Here is a 19,541-nt window from a genome sequence, read left to right as displayed (position 1 = left end):
GTTTTCTCATTGAATTTTCGATGAGCATATAGTCTGTTCAAATCACCTAAACCAAGAAGAAAAACCTTGGGATAGCAATTGAAACAAGCACGAATGTTTTCTCAACAGCATGCTAGCGTAGCAACGAAAGGAAAACTAAGGATGAAGGGCATGGACATATCCAATCCTATTTTGATTCAGTGGTTTAGCTATTGAACCCGTCTCGCTGTCAGATTTACTTCTTCCAGTAATCTTCAATAGAACTCATAGACTGGAGATGAATGGGTTCATGATTTAGTTCGTTTCTATTTTAGGACATATTCCCATTCTTCATATGGTCAGGAGATGAATGGCCAACTCTAAGCCACAAACTTAGCCATTCACACTTTGGGGAGTAAATGCATCTTCAATAAGGTTAACATCATAAAGTTCATGTGAAATCCCATATGATCAGCAACCCAATTAACCAGGCAATGAATATTCAGTTTATAATACTTTCAAGACCAAAGTTGGTCCAAGTTGGCATATGAATGCTTTATAAAGCAAAGCAGTTACTAAAGTTGGTAGCTGCAAACAGTTACACATGCCAGCAACCCTGGTACTTACTAAGCTACGCTGTTGGCAAAGGGACTGGAGGACGTAAGATTTGCTACTTACTTACATCAACTCAAATCTCCTAAAACCGTGATGAAAAAATTGATTCTCTAACCTGCACCCCTTGACGAACTGTTTCTTCTCCTCGATGGTGAATAAAAACGAGGGGGCAGATTCAGTTCACCAGCAGTACCATTTGTCATGTTCTCTGTTTGCTCGATGGCGATGAAATTGTCGCTTGTTCCGGAGGATGAGGGACCAGCTACTGCAGAACTAATCTCTTCACTTGATATCTGATGCTCTGATTGTGAAACTGCAGCATTCCTAGTAAGGGTATCCCCATTATCAACAGACAAAACCGGTGCATCACTTCTTTGGAAACGACGGTTATTAAGGAATGTCCCAAGACTTTCAACTACCGTTTCTGCAACATTAAGAGCAGATGAAGCAGAAGAAAGAGAAGCAGCTCTCTCTGGTAATCTTCTAGACATCTGTAGGGAGCGCAGCCGTCGAAGTCGAGTCTCTTCCCTCATTGAAAAATTTGCAACGAAAGTTGTAGTATCTCTGTTGGAGTCTTCTTGCTGAGGGTTGTCCCCAATTGCACTTATACTAGTCCTAATTCGCCTTAATGCTTCTCCAACTGGAATATCATACGCACCCCTAGCCACACGCTGCTGCCTTGCACCCTCCACTCGCTGTGCCTTTGGCCTTGGAGGTATAGTCATTCCAGACTCCAATTTTGACTCCCTAGTACTATCGCCATTGCCATAAATTGGGATGACATTGGAATCCGTCACTTCTCCCTCGCACACAGGACATTCTTTTGCAGTTGAATCAACATATGGCAACTTATAAAAGCAAGCCCAACAAAACATGTGACCACAGCAAGTCAAGATAGGATCCCTCGCCAAATGCAGACAAACGTTACAATCATAGAAACTCCCCACATCCTCAGGAACCTTCTTAACTTCGGTGTCCATCTCCAGTGCCATGGCAACCAAAAGACCACTTTCCCTTTTGCAACCTTTCCCCTTATCAACATTGCTATCAATAACACCTCCACTCTCTTCCCCACCATGCATTCCTCTACCACCATTCACATCAACTATAGGATCCATAGATGAACCACCGTTTTCGTTCAAATTGCAAATCCGTTGCCACCTACGGCTCAGCCCTGCTCTAAGAGTTGCAGCCTTGAGCTGTCTAAACCTCTCTTGTATACTATCATTAGCAGGTCCTAGTGCATGAAATTCATTCCATAAAGACGGAAAACCTGATGCTGATGAACCAACAGGCTGGTACACAGGTTCTTGGTTCAAGTTAATATCACTATCCGAACCATCCATTAAACCAATATCGAATAACAATCAAATTTTACCACAAAGTTCTGCTTAAAATTTAAACGACTATTTTCGATATAACACCGAAATTTGTCAGACTAATCCTCTTCTAGTCAAACCATGAAGCAAAAATTGAGTCTTGAATCAAGAAACAAATGGGGTTTTAGAGACCATCAACTGGAGCAGAAATTGAAATTCTATACATAAAAATTCACTAACACAACAGGATATTTTCAAGAATCAATCACAATCATATAGATATGCCATACCAATTAATCAAAACCAAGAGAGAATATAAAGATTCAAGGGAAACAACGCAGAACCTGCAAGCAAGAAATGATGCAAAGTGGAAAAATCGTTCCCTTTTTTTCCCCTTTTTATCCGATGAAGCTAAAATTTCTCCATTGCTCCTCCACCATTTTCTTGAAAGATCCAAGTGATGTGGGGATTTTAAATGGGACAAGGGACTTGGGAGCTGGCGCTTTTCTGAATCAGTGGATCTGTTAGTTAAAGCCGCAAGAGGGATACACAGTAGGAGGGTCCAAGCCCAAACTGTGTCGTTTTCGATGGAATTTTGTTGGGGCGTTGATTGACCGGCTATCGGGAATTCGATAGAAAGACATTTCAGCAATTCGGGAATCGGTTGTTTGAAATCAATATTTGATTACCATCCAAACTTTTAGTTTCATAAATTGGATTGGCGAATTAGTAATTCGGTAATATTCAAAAGATTTTGATATGTTAATGGTGAGTTTAAATATTTTAATTTTCTCTAAAAAAATTGTTGTAACAAAATAATATTTCATATATTTTTTTTAATAAAATTCAATCAACTTAACTCAAACAAACATGATATGCAAAAAAAAAAAAAAAGAAAAAGAAAAAGGTCCATAATCATAAATCCTAACTCATAATCTCAATTCTTAAACAACATTAAAATAAATAAAAACTCCAAATTTAATTGCTAAGCCAAACTCCAACACGTCAACTTTCATCAAACTTTGACTTCCAAGTATAGTTATAGTAAAGTTGGCTAATTAGTATTTAATAATAGGATTAATATTTACTCTTTTATACATATTATAAAATATTTTATTATAAAAATTTTGATAATTTGGTCGATAATTGGTAATTCGGTAATGTAGTTTTAATATTCATTCCCTAACCATTTTACTGAACATTATATTTTTGATTTTTCCGAAGTCCATTTTATTGAAATCTGAATCTAATCTAGATTGGATCAGCCGATTTTTCAATTTTTTTGGAAATATGAAAACCCCTAGACTTTTGGACAAATGGAGCTCTTGGCTTGGAGATGAATTGTCTGGTAAGTATGATTAAAGTGAAAAATTGTTGAGAACACCTTTCCACCTTTCGTCAAATAAATTTTTTTATCTTTCACGTCTAAAATAGGAACTTTACGTCCCTTATAAAATCAAATTGCTAGAATTCAATTCCAACCTAAGTTTTCAGTTATTTTTATCTTGATCCCATCATGTGACTCACACAAAATCTATTTTTAAGGGGAAAAGGGTTACATATCATTTGTAAATAAACAAATAAGCTGATCTATATGCATTTTTACCCCTAAAAAAAAAAGTAAGATTTGACCTGAAATATATTTATTTTTTCCTAAAAAAGTAAAATTTAACCCAATTCATATTCATTTTTGTCACTGAGAAAGTGAGATTTGACTTTTTTATACATCAAAAATGGCTGCACTCCAATTATGTGGTGATTTCAAACTAAAAATTAGTCAAAAACTTAAGTTAGGATCACATTTTATATTAACTTAAATTTGCAAAGAATATAAAGTTAACAAAAATGAAGGACAAAAAAATTTTATTTGACAAAATGTAAAGAACGTTTAAAATGATTTACCGTCATTAAATCAATGTAATTATGTCCAAATTTTCCTAATAGAGTAGTACATATGTCTAATTAAGATTTTGTTTTTACTTTGTAAGGGTTTATAATTATTTCATGTGCATGAAAATCTTTTGGTAAATTTATGTAATTAATTAGGTGAAACAAATATACAAAAATATAGAACTTAGTGTACATAAGTTCACATATACACCCAAAAAAAAAATGTTCATGTATACACCAAGGCGAAGGGTTGGTTTGGATGGAAAAGTAGAAGGGATCGTAAACTGCCCGCTTACCCAAAAAAAAAATCACGTATACACTAGAATGGTTTGTTTTGGGGTGAGTACTAAATGGATGCTCACTCGATTCACGTATTGGAGTGAGTGGAAATCTTCTATACTAATTTGGCAATTTCATTGTTGTAGGGGATATAATCACATGCTACTTAAAAAGTCCATTTATTTCCATTTTATTCTTCTATTTGACTGCTACACTCCTTTGAGTTGATGCAATCTGCATTAGGCAAAATTTCTTGTAATTCTGACCTGCCGGGTGTTCAATCTTTCCGGTTGAAAAACATGAGTAGCATTGATGCAAAAAGGAAACTAGTTTGTTCTTTTATAGTTTTGTAATCTGTAGGAAGGCGAGAAGGCCATTGTTGATGTTGTATTTCCATTGATCATATTTTTTTTGTCTCTGTGCCTTGTAAATTTGGCCCATGATTTGGGGAATTGGATCTCTCACCCCCAATGCCTAAGTTTTTGCCTTTCTGTTTATGTTATCGTGTTATCAGCCGCCGGGGCTCAACTGACAGAACCTTAGTCCATCTCATGAAGTTTTGCGAACCTCCTTTGGATGGAAATGGAAGGAAAAGGATGCTAAAAATATATTCCAGAGAAAGTTCTATATTTTTCAAGTTCAATTCAATTTTCTTTTTATGAAATTCGGATCTCTTGTATTTCGTAATAAATGATTAAATAAGAAATAAATAATTCTCACGCGTTTAATATTTTGTACCAAATTTATACCTTATGTCATAATAAATAATCAAAAAAACAAAGATAATCCTTGCAATATCAATAAGTGCACCTTTATTTCTCATCAGAGGCAGATCTTATCTGAAAATAAAACTAAGGCACTTTTTTTTTACCCTCACCGCGTTTCAAGTTTGGCCTTAAGAAATTAAGCATAAATTCCAATGTTTCATAAAGTGTATTGTTTGTGGCACCAATAGTTGACTTTCGTTGCCTCTTTATCTCTTTGATTACGGACGAATTGCAAGGAAAAAATTTCAACAAAACAAGAATTGGAAAAGAAAGAGACAACTGGGCCTTGCAAAATGTATTATGTTAATGACATAATATATCATAAAATTTAAATCACAATGACCATTCCTAAGCCAACAAAAAAAAAAAAAAAAGGTTAACAACAAGAACAAAAAAGCTATCATGCAAATTTCCAGATTTAGTAATAAACTTGATCAACCTCGATAGAACTTTTTTTCCCCCTTCTATTCAGGAATCACCTGGATTTATGAAAATTCAAGAAATGTACGAAGAAAAATATAAGAGAAGTTTGGATAATATCATCAATAAGTGGTGGTAACATCTCCTCCATATCCTCCATCAATCTGGTTGAAGCTGCCATCTGATACAAAATATGTGCCTTGATCTGCTGGAATCACATCAGCTCCTGTAGTACTAAAGCCAGTAACGTCATTACCTCCTCCTCCATTTCCTCCACCACCACCACCAAATATTCCCTGAATCAGGGCCTGTGTCGCTGATTGAGAAGCACCACTGGCTAGCCCATTAGCTATCCCACCAACAATCTGAGTAGTCATGGTATTCTGCTGTTGGGCATATCCAGCGGGCATAACAGGTTGGCCATAACCTCCATGGGTCATATAATTGTTTGGTGGGATGAAGGTTTGCTGCGTAGGAGTTGGAGCTGCATAAGGGGTCGCAACAAAAGATTGAGGCTGAGACTGCAGATGGATTGGCGCCGCCATGCCTCCTGTAGGCCTGAACGAATTGAAGCCCACAGGATTTACGTTGTTCGCGAAATCGTTAGGCATGGTCGGCTGTGCAGGAGGCATTGAAACACTTCTTGTAATCATGGACTGGATCTGATTCAGCACTGATGGAGGTTGAGTGAAAGTACGATTTATTGGTAACGCATTTACACAGGTCAAATGAACGTCGAATTGGCAGATGCTGCAGTGGTATAGCCAGTGGTTGTGCCCATTCATCTTGCAGATGTCACAGGAGAAGGCTTTGTTTGGATAAGGTGGTGAGAATGTGAGGTTAAGTTGGTGGTGGTGAGATTGATGAGTGAATGCCATTGGCATGGATGCGCAAAGGATGTGGAGATCTATTCCACAGGTTTGACAGTGATAACAGAAGCCATTGCCTTGTTGGCTACAGGCATCACAGTTGAATATGCCTCCAGGGTAGGCTGGTTTTGGGAGGAGGGAAAGAACATGGTTGTTTTGGTCGAAGGGATGAGTGATTTTCTGAGGCATTTGAGAACATTTTTGATGCAGAAAGTAGTTGCACATGGTGCAACTGTATACGATTCCTGAGGCCTCAAGTTTGCAGCCTGAGCATAAATTGGCACTGAAGCCTTGTTGGGATTGACAGTTGGAGAGTTGTAGAGGATGTGGATGACTGAAATGGTTGATTGAAGCTAAAGAAGATTGATCAGTCCCTGGAGTTGTTGAAGACTGATCAAACTGAGGTTGGGAACCAGGCTTTCCCATCTCTCTCTCTCTCTCTCAGTTTCAGTTTCTCCCTTTGAGATAATTCCTGAGCTTCAATTTGAGAATTTTGATAAACAAAGACTGCATCTAAAAAGGCTAACAGGTCGTTGATTTCATGATACACGAGTAAAGTCAACTTATGGTGCAATTTGTCTAAATCGGTATAGTAGCAATTTGTCACACTTATTTCGGGTGAGCGAAAACGGGTGATCGGATTAGCTGTCTCTCTTTGGCATGTTGCTTTTTTTTAGTGTTGTTGGGGGGGGGGGGGGGGTTTAATATTCAATAGATTGATGCTAAAGAATACAAGTCAAAATTACAAACTAATTAGGCATGAGATAATGAGACCATTATCTATCCATACTCGAGTGGCATAGTAGCAGTTGTATAATTAATCATTTTTCTATTGAATGTACCTTGTAGCTTGTGTATATAAATTGACGTAGGATCGATGAAGGTAATACAAGTCACTTGAGTTGGCATTGCTGTATTTCTGAATGAATTCAATTTGTAAAGGTAAGATTGACGATTAGGAGTGATTTAAAATTCCTCTGATCAAGATGTAATATTCACCTCATGCAGTTGTGGATCTTTTTGTGTAATTTCTTATATAAGCCAGTCAAATTTTCATTTGCTTTAGAATAATATAGTAAAAAAAAAATTTTTGAGTACTAATATTTGTCACACATTTCATCTTTGTTTTTTCTTTTTTTTTTGGGTGTTCTAAATACTCTCAATATTCATGCGTAATTGCTTATTCACATTAGTTAGTTTTGTTTTGTTAAAAAGAAGAAGAAAGAAGAATTGCTTCCGCTACCTACACCTCAAAATTTTTGATTCTTCGTTAAACCATGTCCGGGTTGTGTTTGCCGCGTCACTGCTGCCACCCCTAAGTCAAGTCAACTCTCAGCTGTGGATGGAGAAACACGCACACACACACATGTGAATGGAGGTTCATTTGGGCCTTGCTTTTCTTGACTTAGTCAATGAGAGAATCGGAGTAATCATCAAGAGAGAAATCAATGGTTCATTCTTACGAATCATCATGGAACCTACCAGCCAAATGCAATGCATTTGAACTTTGAACAGTTTACAAGTCAATGCATATTTAATTTTTTCTCTTCGTGTTAGGCTTTCTTTGAATCGTATTTTTTTTGAATTTTCTATAAAAAAATTACTATAACGATTTGATATATGCGAAATAAAAAAATGTGTCCACGAGAAACGTAACAAAGGAAAAATTACAATCCAAACATTTGTTAGGTCAAGCCTATTGCTGTTTAACAAAGATGATTGCCCTCTTTTAAATCAAGCTTCTTATGAGTATCGCGTGTAAAACAAGGTTAGAGATGGCATACAATTTATTAGTTTTATGACGTATTCAATGGTGAAAGTATTTTTCATTGTTTTAATTTTTGTCTGATAATAAGATTTTTAAACTATACAGTCTATGTCACGATCAATTTTGCACAAGTGACGATTGATAACAATAAATATTTACTATGACTATAAACAGGAAGGGCTAAAAGTACGGAAGAAATCCTTATACCTTTATTAGGGAAGAGATACAATAGAAAACACTTTGTACTAATTAGTATAAAAAATTCTCCTGTCATGATCAATTTTGCATTAGTGAACATGACAACAATGGAAATTAATGATGACTATAAATACGGAAGAGCAATCTTTATTAGGGATTAAGAGATATTATAGAAAACATTTTATGCCAACGCAAAAGATTTGGCTGATAATGAAATTTGCTCTAGTCAACCAACCGACTATAGTTCATGGTCGTTCCAAGAATAGTTCCTTAGAGCATGATTTTGGCGTATTCTCTGTTATTCCCTTAGTAGTTAGGTAGAAATACATTGGGTCTCAATTAATATGTATTCCAAATATTTTTAGGAACTAATTGAGAGCAATAAAATCGAGTTGAGGATATGAATCTTTGGATGATTGACGCATACCATTGCCTTTATCACTTGACATGAGTTTTCTTTATGACAATGTTGCTCAAGAAAGAAAGAAAGAAAAAAAAGAGTTTTATGCCAATGCCACTAAATAAGGCTTAGTGATCACAAAAGGATAAAGAATCAAAGAAGAAGCTGTATGACATTGACATTCATTCATTAGATTATTAATCCGACCAATACAGTGCTAAATTTCATTTCACGACAGAAACAATTTCAATATACAAATTGCAAATTTTTCTTTGGAATGGAAGAGGTAAACAACATCAAAGGACAACGGATTATCGATCATGAAGGCAAAGAAATTGAACCGATGATTGATGGTTGTTTTCCAAGGAAGCTCCTTCAATCAGAGGAAAACAGTTATCGTATAACCAGGATTAGTTACACAATTAAGCAAAGGATTCACATAATTTGTTTGTTGAAATTAAAAAAAAAAAGAGATTCATACTGCAAGAACCATGAATTTGTTTCAAAGAAATCCTCCTAGTAATCCTCCCAAATCCAAACCATTAAGCATTGATAAACCTCCTCCATCACCACCCAATAAACCTTGCACAATATCCAGCCCTCCACCTCCACCATTCCCAAAGAGATCCAGGCCTGGGATACTACCTCCTGCACCATTACCAATTCCATTACCAACTCCTGATAATGCTTGAATCAAGTTTTGCATTCCTCCAAAGCCTCCACCTCCACCAATTCGTCCAGCTCCACCTCCAAGTCCTCCAGCTCCACTGCCGAAGCCTCCAATTCCGCCACCTAGTCCTCCACCTGCCATGAGGGCTTGAGTGTGGTGCTGGTTAAAGCTGTTTTGAGAGAAATTAGCAAATAAAGCTTGAAGCCTTTGCAGCGCCTGCAAATGCTCATTATTCTGCCAGTGCACGGAAGGCATACCCGCTGACTGAATTCCCTGATTTCCAGGGGTCATGGCAGGATTAAAGTGCGGAACAGGAATGCCTGCTGCTGCAGGTGGCGCAACAAAGTGTGGATTATAGGCTTGATAGCCTGGAGGAGCCTGAGGAGGAACCTCAGGAGCAGATCTTGAAGCTGTTCCAGGGTGTTGAAAATGATGATGAACCTGTGGGATGGGAGCTTGATTTGCCGCAGCCGTGAATGTTGTCTGACTTTGATTGAAAAAATTTGTTTGCATTGCTGGTGCAACTGATGGAACATTATTTGTACAGTTCAAATGAACATCAAAATCACAAAAATCACACCTATAAAGCCAATGGTTGGACCCCAAAGTGTTGCATATATCACAGTTAAAGATTTTGCTAGGATGGGGTGGTGAGAAAATAAGCTTGAGCTGGTGATTATGAGACTGGTGAGTAAAGCTCAATGGCATTGCCGAGCAAAGGATATGAAGATCAATATTGCATATCTTGCAGTGGTAGCAGAAGCCATCGCCTCGCTTCCCACATGCGTCACAGTTGAAGAAGCCCTCCTGGTAAAGTGGCTTTGGGAGAAGAGACAAAACATGGTTTTTATCAAAAGGGTGAGTTATTTGCTGAGGCATTTTTGAACATTTGACATGGAGGTAGTAGTTGCAAGTTGAGCAACTGTAAATCAATCCAGTTGCTTTCAGCTTGCATCCTGAACATGAAACTGAGGTCAGGGAGTTTTGATGATTGGAAAGCTGCAAAGGGTGTGGATGGCTGAAATGGTTGATGGTGGATTCAGCTTGGGAGCTCATGATCCTTCTTTGCCTATTGATCTTTCTCCAGTCTAAATTTGGGGCTTGATTTTGGTGAGACTATATAAATATCCACTATGGTAAGTGGCTTAGAACTCTGAAGCCTATGGTTGTAGACTTTGTCAAGCCCAAAAAGTCAGCTATTGGCGTGATGGTGATTGTTAGTCTTGGCATTTTCTATTTCTTCATGTGCTAAAGCCTACTTTGCAGTTGTGCATCATTCTGTCAAGACAATTGAACAATTAAAAAAGACGATTACATATTAGATCCTATTGCAAGTCTGCCTCGTGGAAATTTTGCTTTAGACGTTGGCGTTTAAAGAATGACTTGGGAAGTAAACGATGCCAAGGTCAATATTACGCGGTTTAGAGGGGATACGCCGAAGATTGGATTCTTATTTGATGATAAATTAGAAGGCTAATAGCTCAAAGTTTCATGAATGCGTTCTTTTTGTTTTAAGAAAAAAGTTTAATCTAGCTCACTAATTTCTAATTTTGGTCCCCGTTTACCAAATGAAAGTGTTCTTTTTAGGAATTAAGTTTAAGAAATGTTGTATTTAGCCCTATAATTTGTAGAGAGTCTCACTCTATATACATTTACCCGTATGTAGTTCAAGAACCATTGTAACTACAAGTACAAGCATAATGTTTTAATTAGTTTTAGTCCACTACATGGTACTTTGTGCTATAAAAATTTCGTACTTGTGTACAATTTACAAACAGTGATTGGTAGATCACAGATGAACCTTTGCATTAGGTATTGCTGCTGGTAGGTACCAACTAAAGGAAAAGGAAACAACTGAATATGCCCTTGACCAACCACTGAGCGACCACCAAGGTGAGTCTTAAGACCCTGTTTAGACTGTAGATGAGAGTTTAAATTCCACCTGCAATTAAAAAAATTTAAAAGTTGTATCAAAACATTCCCTTGGTCTAGTAAGGTTTGTACTTACTAACCCATAATACAAAAGTCTCTTTAGATTTTCTCTCCCTTCTAGTATAGGATAGATAGGTTATTCAATAGTTGTTGTCTCTGAAAAAAAAAAAATAATATGCCCTTGACCTAATTGGATGGCACTTACTGATTTTTTTAAATTTTTCTCTAAACCAAAGAAATCTTTCTACAGCATATCAAAATACTATACATCACACAAGCTTTTTTGTCCAATGTGAAATTGGGCTATTTTTGAACACGGAAGGCACACATTTTTCAAGTGTTTCCGAATGCTGTAAAATGAAGGATGCGTCAAGAGGAAAACCTAATAAAGTCCATATCTTTGTGATGAGTAAGCCAAACACTTAGGTTGTATAGGTTTGATTAACCATTGCTGCTTTTGTCGTGCCGCAATTTTTGCAATCACTTCTGATGAGAGAAACTGGAGGGCCTTGAAGATGTTTAGGGGGAAAATGCTTTGAGTTGCTACGTCTACCGAAAGTGATAAAATCAAAGTTTATACTCAACTCTTCTCTTTATTTTATTTGGTGATAAAAAATCATCTGTGCAGACCATTGATTCATATAGAGATGTAGATTACAATTTACAAGATTTAAGGTACTCTCCATAGTAGCATTCAGCTGATAACTTCATAGCCATATAATATGGTACAAATCAGAAAGAAATTCTGCAATTTGGGTTCCTCATTTTGGTCAACCGGCAATTTCCACTATGCAATTGGGCTGTATATTACACTCAAGTCGGGTAAAAATTGTCGATCGCTTAATAAAAAACCAATTCTGGGGAGAGATGATATGGTCCTGCAATAAAACTGTTAAATGGGAAAAGAAAAAAACTAAAGCTTAATTGTTAGACATGAAAAGAAATAAAAAAAATGCTAAATTTTAGGAGGGGGGAAAAAGGTCCCATTAATGATCCTCCTGCGGCTTTTTTAAGGCTCTCTTTTTGGAATGAATTCACTGAGCATAATTGCTAATCATCACAGCCTACATAATCGAAGTGATCTTCCTGGTAATCCCCCTAGTAATCCTCCTAATAATCCTTCTAGTAACCCTTCTAGTTCTTCTCCTAGTAATCCTCCTGGTGATCCTCCTAGTAATTCTTCTAGTAATCCTCCTGGCAATTACACCTAGTAACCCTCCTAGTAATCCTCTCATATCTACCCCATCAAGCATTGACAAACCTCCAAAAATATCAAGACCGTAGATATTGCCGGTGCCAGATGCACCCATTAAATTTTGCAAATTATGTTGCCCGCTCCCGTCCCCACAGCCTGCAGAAGGCGGAGAAGTATTCTGTTCGCCATTACTTACTGATAATCCTTGAAACAAGTCCTGCAGTCCTCCAAAAACATCCGCGCTAATAGCTTCACCTCCACCACTTGTGATATCCGATACAATTTGCTGAGTAGGGCCATGTTCAGTGGAAAATTTAACTATCAAATTATCGTTATTCGGCCTTTGCCAAAATGGTGCACAAACTGGTGCACCTACCATTTGCATGTACCGATAAGAAGAGAAGCCTGAGTGAAGATTTGGTCGAAATTGCTGAGGAGTAGATGTTGAGCCAATAGAGAGCTTCTGCATCCGATCAAGATCGGATGTTGTCTGTCTTGGGTGCATATTTCGATGGATTTTTACTGTAACATTTGTTGCACAGTCCAAGTGAGCATCGAACTCACACATGTCACAATTATAAAGCCAATGGCAGGACCCTGCATCGTAGCATATATCGCAAGAAAAGATTTTCTCGGGATAGTGTGGAGAGAAAATGAGCTTGAGCTGGTGATGATGGGATTGGTGATTGATATTCATTGGCAGTGCTGCGCAAAGTATATGAAGATCTGTAAAGCATATTTTGCAATGGTAGCAGAAGCCTTGGCCTTGCTTCCCGCACGCATCACAGTTAAAGAAGCCTTCAGCATAACAGGGTCTTGGGAGGAGATCGAAAACATGGTCTTTGTCGAAAGGGTGAGTGATTTGCTGAGGCATTTCTGAACACTTCTGGTGAAGGAAGTAGTTGCAAATGGTGCAACTGTATACCAGCCCTGGGGCCATGTCTTTGCAGCCTGCGCACGAATTAGAATTGAGGCCTCTTTGGGGTTGAAGGGAGAGTTGAAGAGGGTGCGGATGACTGAAATGGTTGATTGAGGTTGAAGAAGATTGATCAGTTCCTGGAATAGTTGAAGGCTGATAGTACTGAGGTTGGGAACCAGGCCTTCCCATCACCATTCAGATCAGGTTTTTGTCTATGAGAAGAATTCTGATGTTTAATTTGAAAATCTTGATAAAAGAAGAGTGCACCTGAAGGGCTAATAGTAATAGGTCGGTGAATTTTACGATGTAGAAGTAAACTAATGGTGCAATGGAGTTGTCTAAGGGGTACTGTGTCAATTTTGTCATGGCTCCATCGGCTAGGCAAGTGCACAGCGCTATGTCCAATTGGCCGGCTAGGTCTTTGTTAGACACATCCATTTTTCTTTAGGCACCATTTGGATTGAGGGAATAGGAGGGAAAGGAAAGCAGAGGAATTGGAGGAATTTAATCTTTGTTGTTTGGATTAACTTTTGAGGAGTGAAAGAAAAGGATAGGGGGGGGGGGGGGGGGGGGGGGAAGGGCGAAGAACAGTCTAATTATTTTGTCAAATTATAGTTTCCGTCCAAAAATGAGCGGAAATAAAGGGAAATGAAACTAAATTAATTGAAATAATTTGATTTTTTTAAAGATCATTTTTATCTATCTTTTTCATTAAATCAACACTTGATCTTTTCCTTTCTTTTCTTTTTCTTCTTCAATCCAAATAAAATTCAGTATTTCCTTTTTTTTTTCTTCCATATTTAATCCAAGCAAAATGGATAGAAACCACTATATTTTCCTTTCTTTTCTTTTCCATTGATATCCTTTCCTTTCTTTCAATTCAAACGGTGCCTTAATATTCTTGTTGTAACTTTTTTTTTGGGTTTTTTTGGTAACACTAGATATCTCTTTTAACTCGTAGAGATTAAGGTAGGATTGCAGGCTATACAAGTCACTTGGGGTTAAGGGTGTTCATAATTTGAAAAAAAAAAATCGAAAATCAGTCGAATCAATTTAGTTTGGATTTGGATTTTGATAAATTAGAATTTGGTAAAGTTAAAATAGATTCAATCTCAATATAGATAAAATAGTTCGGGAATGGATTTTAAAATTAGATTCTCGAATTATCTATTACTGATTGAACTTCTGAATTATTTATGATGATAATATATATGAATCTTTATAAAGTACTAATAAGTCATACCCATGTAGTAATACCAGATACTAATAAGTTATCAATATATTGATTATTAAGTAATCTAGCAATCTAATCTATGAGCGTGGTTTCAGTAAAACATCATTAAATACTAACTGTTCTTTAGAAATTGTTGAACACACACTAAGTTTCATTTCATGTCAAACAATTTCATTATATACACAAATTGCATGTTTGTTTGCAATGCATCAAGTAGAGATCAAAGAAACAAGGCATTAGCAACCATGAAGGCAAAGGGGTTAAACCAATTATTGATGGTTGTTTTCCAAGAAAATTCCTTCCATCAAAATAAAATAAAAAAAAATTAATGACCGATACAGGGTAAATTGCACAATCAAGCAAATGATTTTCGCCTTTTTTCTATTTCTTGAAGACAGAATTCGTGCTGGATGAATCAACATTAAAGTAACATTAAAGTGGGGCTAAAATACCACTAATGAGTCGTTTTGTCTTGATCTTGAAAGTGAGAGGAAGAGACTTTAGCTTGACTTTTGCTTTTGTCCAGCACTTCAGCTAGTGGAGAGGAACTTCAGAGGACATTTCCTAAGGCTGTAGCAGTACTAGATTGTTTGCGTTCGTTTTTGGTCAAGATTCTACCACAGATTATTGAGGATTTTCACATTTGAGGATGACATGTGATGTAACTACGTGCCTAACTTTGGATCCAATGCCAATAAGATTTTCACATTTTAGGAATTTTCATAGTTCTTAAGTACTGCTCATGTTTGTGTGTTTTATTGTTATTTAATCAAAGGGTTTGGCAAATGGGTGTCCCGGGTCAATCGAGAGGGATTCGTGTATTAATTTTTTTGGCAGAAATGAATTAATTTGAGAAAGTGTTTAAATGTAGAGATATAATAGATGTGACGCTGTAGTTTTATTTATTGCTATATGATCCCTTGACGTTTCAAAATGTCCACTTCAATCCCATATGATTTTATGTAAAATAGAAATTTGACGGAAAATAGTCTATATAGCGTCGTTAATTGAAATATCAATAGCGCCTTTACTTAAATGATAAATCAATCAATGGCTTAATTACCTTGTATAAAAGTATAGGGGACCTACGTTGATAAATACAAAAATCACAAGAGAGTAAAGTAAATATTTATACAAATCATAAGGGGATTACATAGAGATCAAGAGTTTATCGCATGTGCTTTTAGAGCGCATTTGGTATAAAAGCTGTAACTGATTGTGCATTTTGTCCCTTTTTCACTTTATATAAAATCATATGAGAGTTATGTGGCTATTTTGAAATTTTAGAGAGTTCATTTGACATTATGTAAAATCAGAGGGGTTTATAAACAGTTTGCCCTTAGGATAACGGTTGATTCCAATAAACCCCTCAAAAAATCTTTTCACATCACATCCCTGAATGTATAATTCAATCAATCAACTCTTGTATAAAATAAATTTTTTCGTCTCTTACTTTTAAAATGTTAACTTTACATCCATACAAATTCAATTTAGCAAATTTTAGTTTTAACTTAGGTTTTCGAAAACTTTTTAGTTTGAAATTACCATATGACCCATATGGAGTTATTTTTTACACACACAAATGTCATATCTCATTTTTTAATGGCAAACTGAATACTAATTGGATCCAATCCCACTTTTTTAGGGAAAAAAAGAATATGGTTCAGATCAGATTTTACTTTTTTTAAGGAAAAAAATGAATATAAATCACATTATTTGTTTAGTTATAAACGGTATCTAGCTTTTTGCTCCTAAGAAATAATTATGTGTGAGTCACGTAGGGAAGACAATTGGAGCAGGTGTCTACAGGGGGACAATGAATTGGGGTGTGGGGCGGGGCGGAGTAAGGGGAGGGGGAATATTTCCCCCCATTTAGAAATGGAGCGGGGGGCAGGGGAGTATACCCCCGCCCGCCACCCGTTAAAAAAAATTAATATATGTATATAATTATATATATAAATTATTTAATTTAATTAGTTAGAGACTTATAATAATGATATTATTAATTATATGTATTATATAATGTATATTAGTATATATAATATAATTGATATTATCAATTATACTAATAATTATACGTGTCTACTAATAGAAATTATTAATTAGTTATACTAAATTTACTAAGACATTTATACTAAATTCCTAATTACACTTAATACAATAACATTTTTTTGTCAAAAAAAAAACACAATAATGACTTAGTGATTGTATTTGTATCAAAAATGAAAACTTTACTACTTTAGTTGTATTTGTTTCATCATGTTGGATTGTATTCAAATAACTTTTGTTTGATTGTTTGTATAGGTTTCAATTGTGAAATTACAATAGATAATAATTTGGTGATGTATTAATGTTTTAATATTTAATTATTTGTTAAAATTTAACTACAATAAAATTATACAATAAAATTTTATTAGCCCCACAGGAAAGTGAGGCGTTGCCATCCCTAGAATCACGCGACGAATTCATGGTAAAAAGCGATTGAAAGCTTAACCTTTGGATAACGGAGTGTGGAAAATGACTTTGGAGCCTGTGAGCCAAAGTCAAGGTCAATACTACGTGGTCAGGGCGACATGGTGAGGATTGGATTTTAACCGAGGAAAATGAGAAAGCTATGGATACCGTAAGTAACAGTGACCATTTCGGACGTGACACGAGAATTAATATGTTTAACATGACACGCGTAGGTTTGTTTGGATACCTCAATTATCCCAAATAATATTTTGCTTGCATCATAGACACATTTTCCAACATGTCTTTTTATATTTCCAACCACCTTTTTATCTCACATACATCATATCACAAAAAGTGCTACAGTAATTATTTCAAATAATATTCCAAATAATACACTATCCAAACACTCCCAATTATTTATGGGTCGGCCTGTTAATAATACGAATGTAAACGGATCGTATAAGGTTACCTTGCAGATTGACAAGCCAACCTAATAATAATTGAACATTACAAGACTGTCCCTCAACTTCATTGTTTTTTGGTTTTATTTTTTGGTAACTTTCATATTTATGTATGGAACTGTTAGATTTTGTTTCTGTTGAAAATTCTAAACCTCAAACCTTGTTGATATTCTGAAGACTTTATTATGTATTATATATTTTTCAAGTAATGTGTTTCATAATGTACTTCAATATTAGATTTTGCTTTTTTTTTTTTTTGAAAACTAACGTTGAAGTTTTGGATTTTGTTTTTCTATTTTGTACTTTGGAAATTTTGTTGTAAAATTTCGGATTGAAAAATCTTCAATAACAAGAGCGAATGGGTTACAATCGTATGTTAAACGGGTTCATTTTACTACAAATTATTGTCGTCCAAAATATTCATGAATTAAATGGGTTGGATTGTCCGTTAATAAATAGGTCATGACATTATATGACATAAAAATTTAGTGGGTGGAGTTGGAAATTTTCAACATGAGCATGAGAACGACATGATACGACACAACCTGTTACCACCCTAACTGTAATTTTAAAAATTACAAATTATTCTTAATCAATAATGCTTCCAAGTCTACAAATCTCTTTATTATTAAATTTTAGTTATCTTCATCCCCCATTTTTTTGACACTAATGTGAACTATTAAAATCTCAAATGATAAAAGATAACGATTTAGAGATCTATGTGTTTATCTGTAAATTTTAAAGTTACAATGTCTATGATGCTATTAAAATATTTTTAACTAAAATGTAAGCTGGTAGGCTTGCTGCTGAAGCAGCATAAATGCATATTAATGATGAGAGTTTTTTTTTAAAAAAATACTTTCATTCTTTTTTTAATATTATTGCGTTGGTAAGGTGGTATATACATTTTTCCTCTGGTTTTCACCCATCATACAGGACTAGGATCTCTCCATCCATAGGGTTGCCAGTTGATCAAATTGGGCCTTGGCTTTTCACTGCAGTTAGCCTTCTGGTGTCGATCTCATTCATGCACAGGTTAACTTGAGTCATGACTTGGGTGAGAGCACTGAGAGGAAGCATCAAAGGACAAAGTTTCTTGCAGCGATCAAAGATTTCTCAACTCGTACATTAAGATCATGGATCCCTCTTCTCATCCAAATTAGGTTGCTCAAATCAAACAAACACAACCTTATGGTACCTAAGATCAATTGTAGGAACGTTACTAAAAAATCTTGAGATTTATTGATTCGACTTTCAAGTCTTCTTTTACTCTTTCATCTCGTAAAATTTACAATCATTCTTAAAAAAATGTAACCAAAAAGAAAAGACATGTAATTAATCCAAAATAAATACAATCTTTAGAGGAAGCAAATAAAAGAACATTTATTTTTCTGTATACCCTTTTGTTTTTTCGGTATTCAAGATTCAAATGAAAAGATAAGCGTAGAGAAAAGAGTGATCGAAGAATGAAAATATTAAACGCTTGTTCCTTTGATTCCTTTAAATCTATCGATCATTTTTCTTAACCAATTTAGTCATCAAAAGGGATTTAAATTCCTCCCTGAGCTATAGATCAAGTGTTAGAATTATCTACCTGCATTTTAAAAGAAAAAATTTCCAGAGGAGATGCAATAGTTCAACCTGTGCTTCGGACCATTTCTCTCATTTCAACCCCTCATAAAACCAAGTTCGATTCCTCTTTTGTCTTTCCCCTTAGAGTGGGATAGAGTACGAATCTTATTGGTATTGCCACATGGAAAATATTGTGCTGATAATTTTTCTGACTTTTTGTGCAGTTGTTAAAAGCCTAAATTTCAGTTCCTCCTCTTAATTTTACTTCTTTTTAGAACTTAAAGTAACTAATCACTCCCTTACGTACATGTCATGCTATTTATAATACTTTTGCAGACCACCACAAGTTCAAAGTTTTGTTCTTAACAGGTATTTTTGTCTTTTAAGTTACTCATATGAGTCAGCTAGTCAAATAAAACAATTGGAGGGGATAAATCTACATAGCTACTTACCAAAAAAAAAAAAAAACTACATAGCTAAGATTTAACGTTAAGCTAATCGGCGAAATCGGTAGAAAGTAAAACCTTAGGAGCAACGTGAAAATAACCCTCGATTAAGGTTTCTTGGTATCTCCCACAATTGAAACTGGACTGGACTTTCTACTGAACTTGAGGAGAACAT

At 35.7% G+C, this 19,541-nt stretch overlaps 3 protein-coding genes across 3 annotated transcripts; all 3 read right to left on the bottom strand.

Annotated features, from left to right (window-relative positions):
• Positions 1 to 683: 683 nt before the first annotated feature.
• Positions 684 to 1,919, bottom strand: LOC113732181 (uncharacterized). The gene has a single exon (XM_027257829.2). It carries the CDS (start codon positions 1,917 to 1,919, stop codon positions 684 to 686), a length of 1,236 nt encoding a protein of 411 aa, XP_027113630.1.
• A 3,195-nt stretch (positions 1,920 to 5,114) lies between these two features.
• LOC140035263 (uncharacterized) lies at positions 5,115 to 6,657 on the bottom strand. The gene has a single exon (XM_072075511.1). It carries the CDS (start codon positions 6,541 to 6,543, stop codon positions 5,371 to 5,373), a length of 1,173 nt encoding a protein of 390 aa, XP_071931612.1. The 5' UTR covers positions 6,544 to 6,657; the 3' UTR covers positions 5,115 to 5,370.
• A 1,979-nt stretch (positions 6,658 to 8,636) lies between these two features.
• LOC140035882 (uncharacterized) lies at positions 8,637 to 10,237 on the bottom strand. The gene has a single exon (XM_072077259.1). It carries the CDS (start codon positions 10,207 to 10,209, stop codon positions 8,986 to 8,988), a length of 1,224 nt encoding a protein of 407 aa, XP_071933360.1. The 5' UTR covers positions 10,210 to 10,237; the 3' UTR covers positions 8,637 to 8,985.
• Between the last annotated feature and the right edge of the window lie 9,304 nt (positions 10,238 to 19,541).

This window comes from Coffea arabica, chromosome 2c, assembly GCF_036785885.1.
Source record: "Coffea arabica cultivar ET-39 chromosome 2c, Coffea Arabica ET-39 HiFi, whole genome shotgun sequence".
NCBI lineage: Eukaryota > Viridiplantae > Streptophyta > Magnoliopsida > Gentianales > Rubiaceae > Coffea > Coffea arabica.
This window is presented reverse-complemented; position numbering and strand designations above follow the sequence as displayed.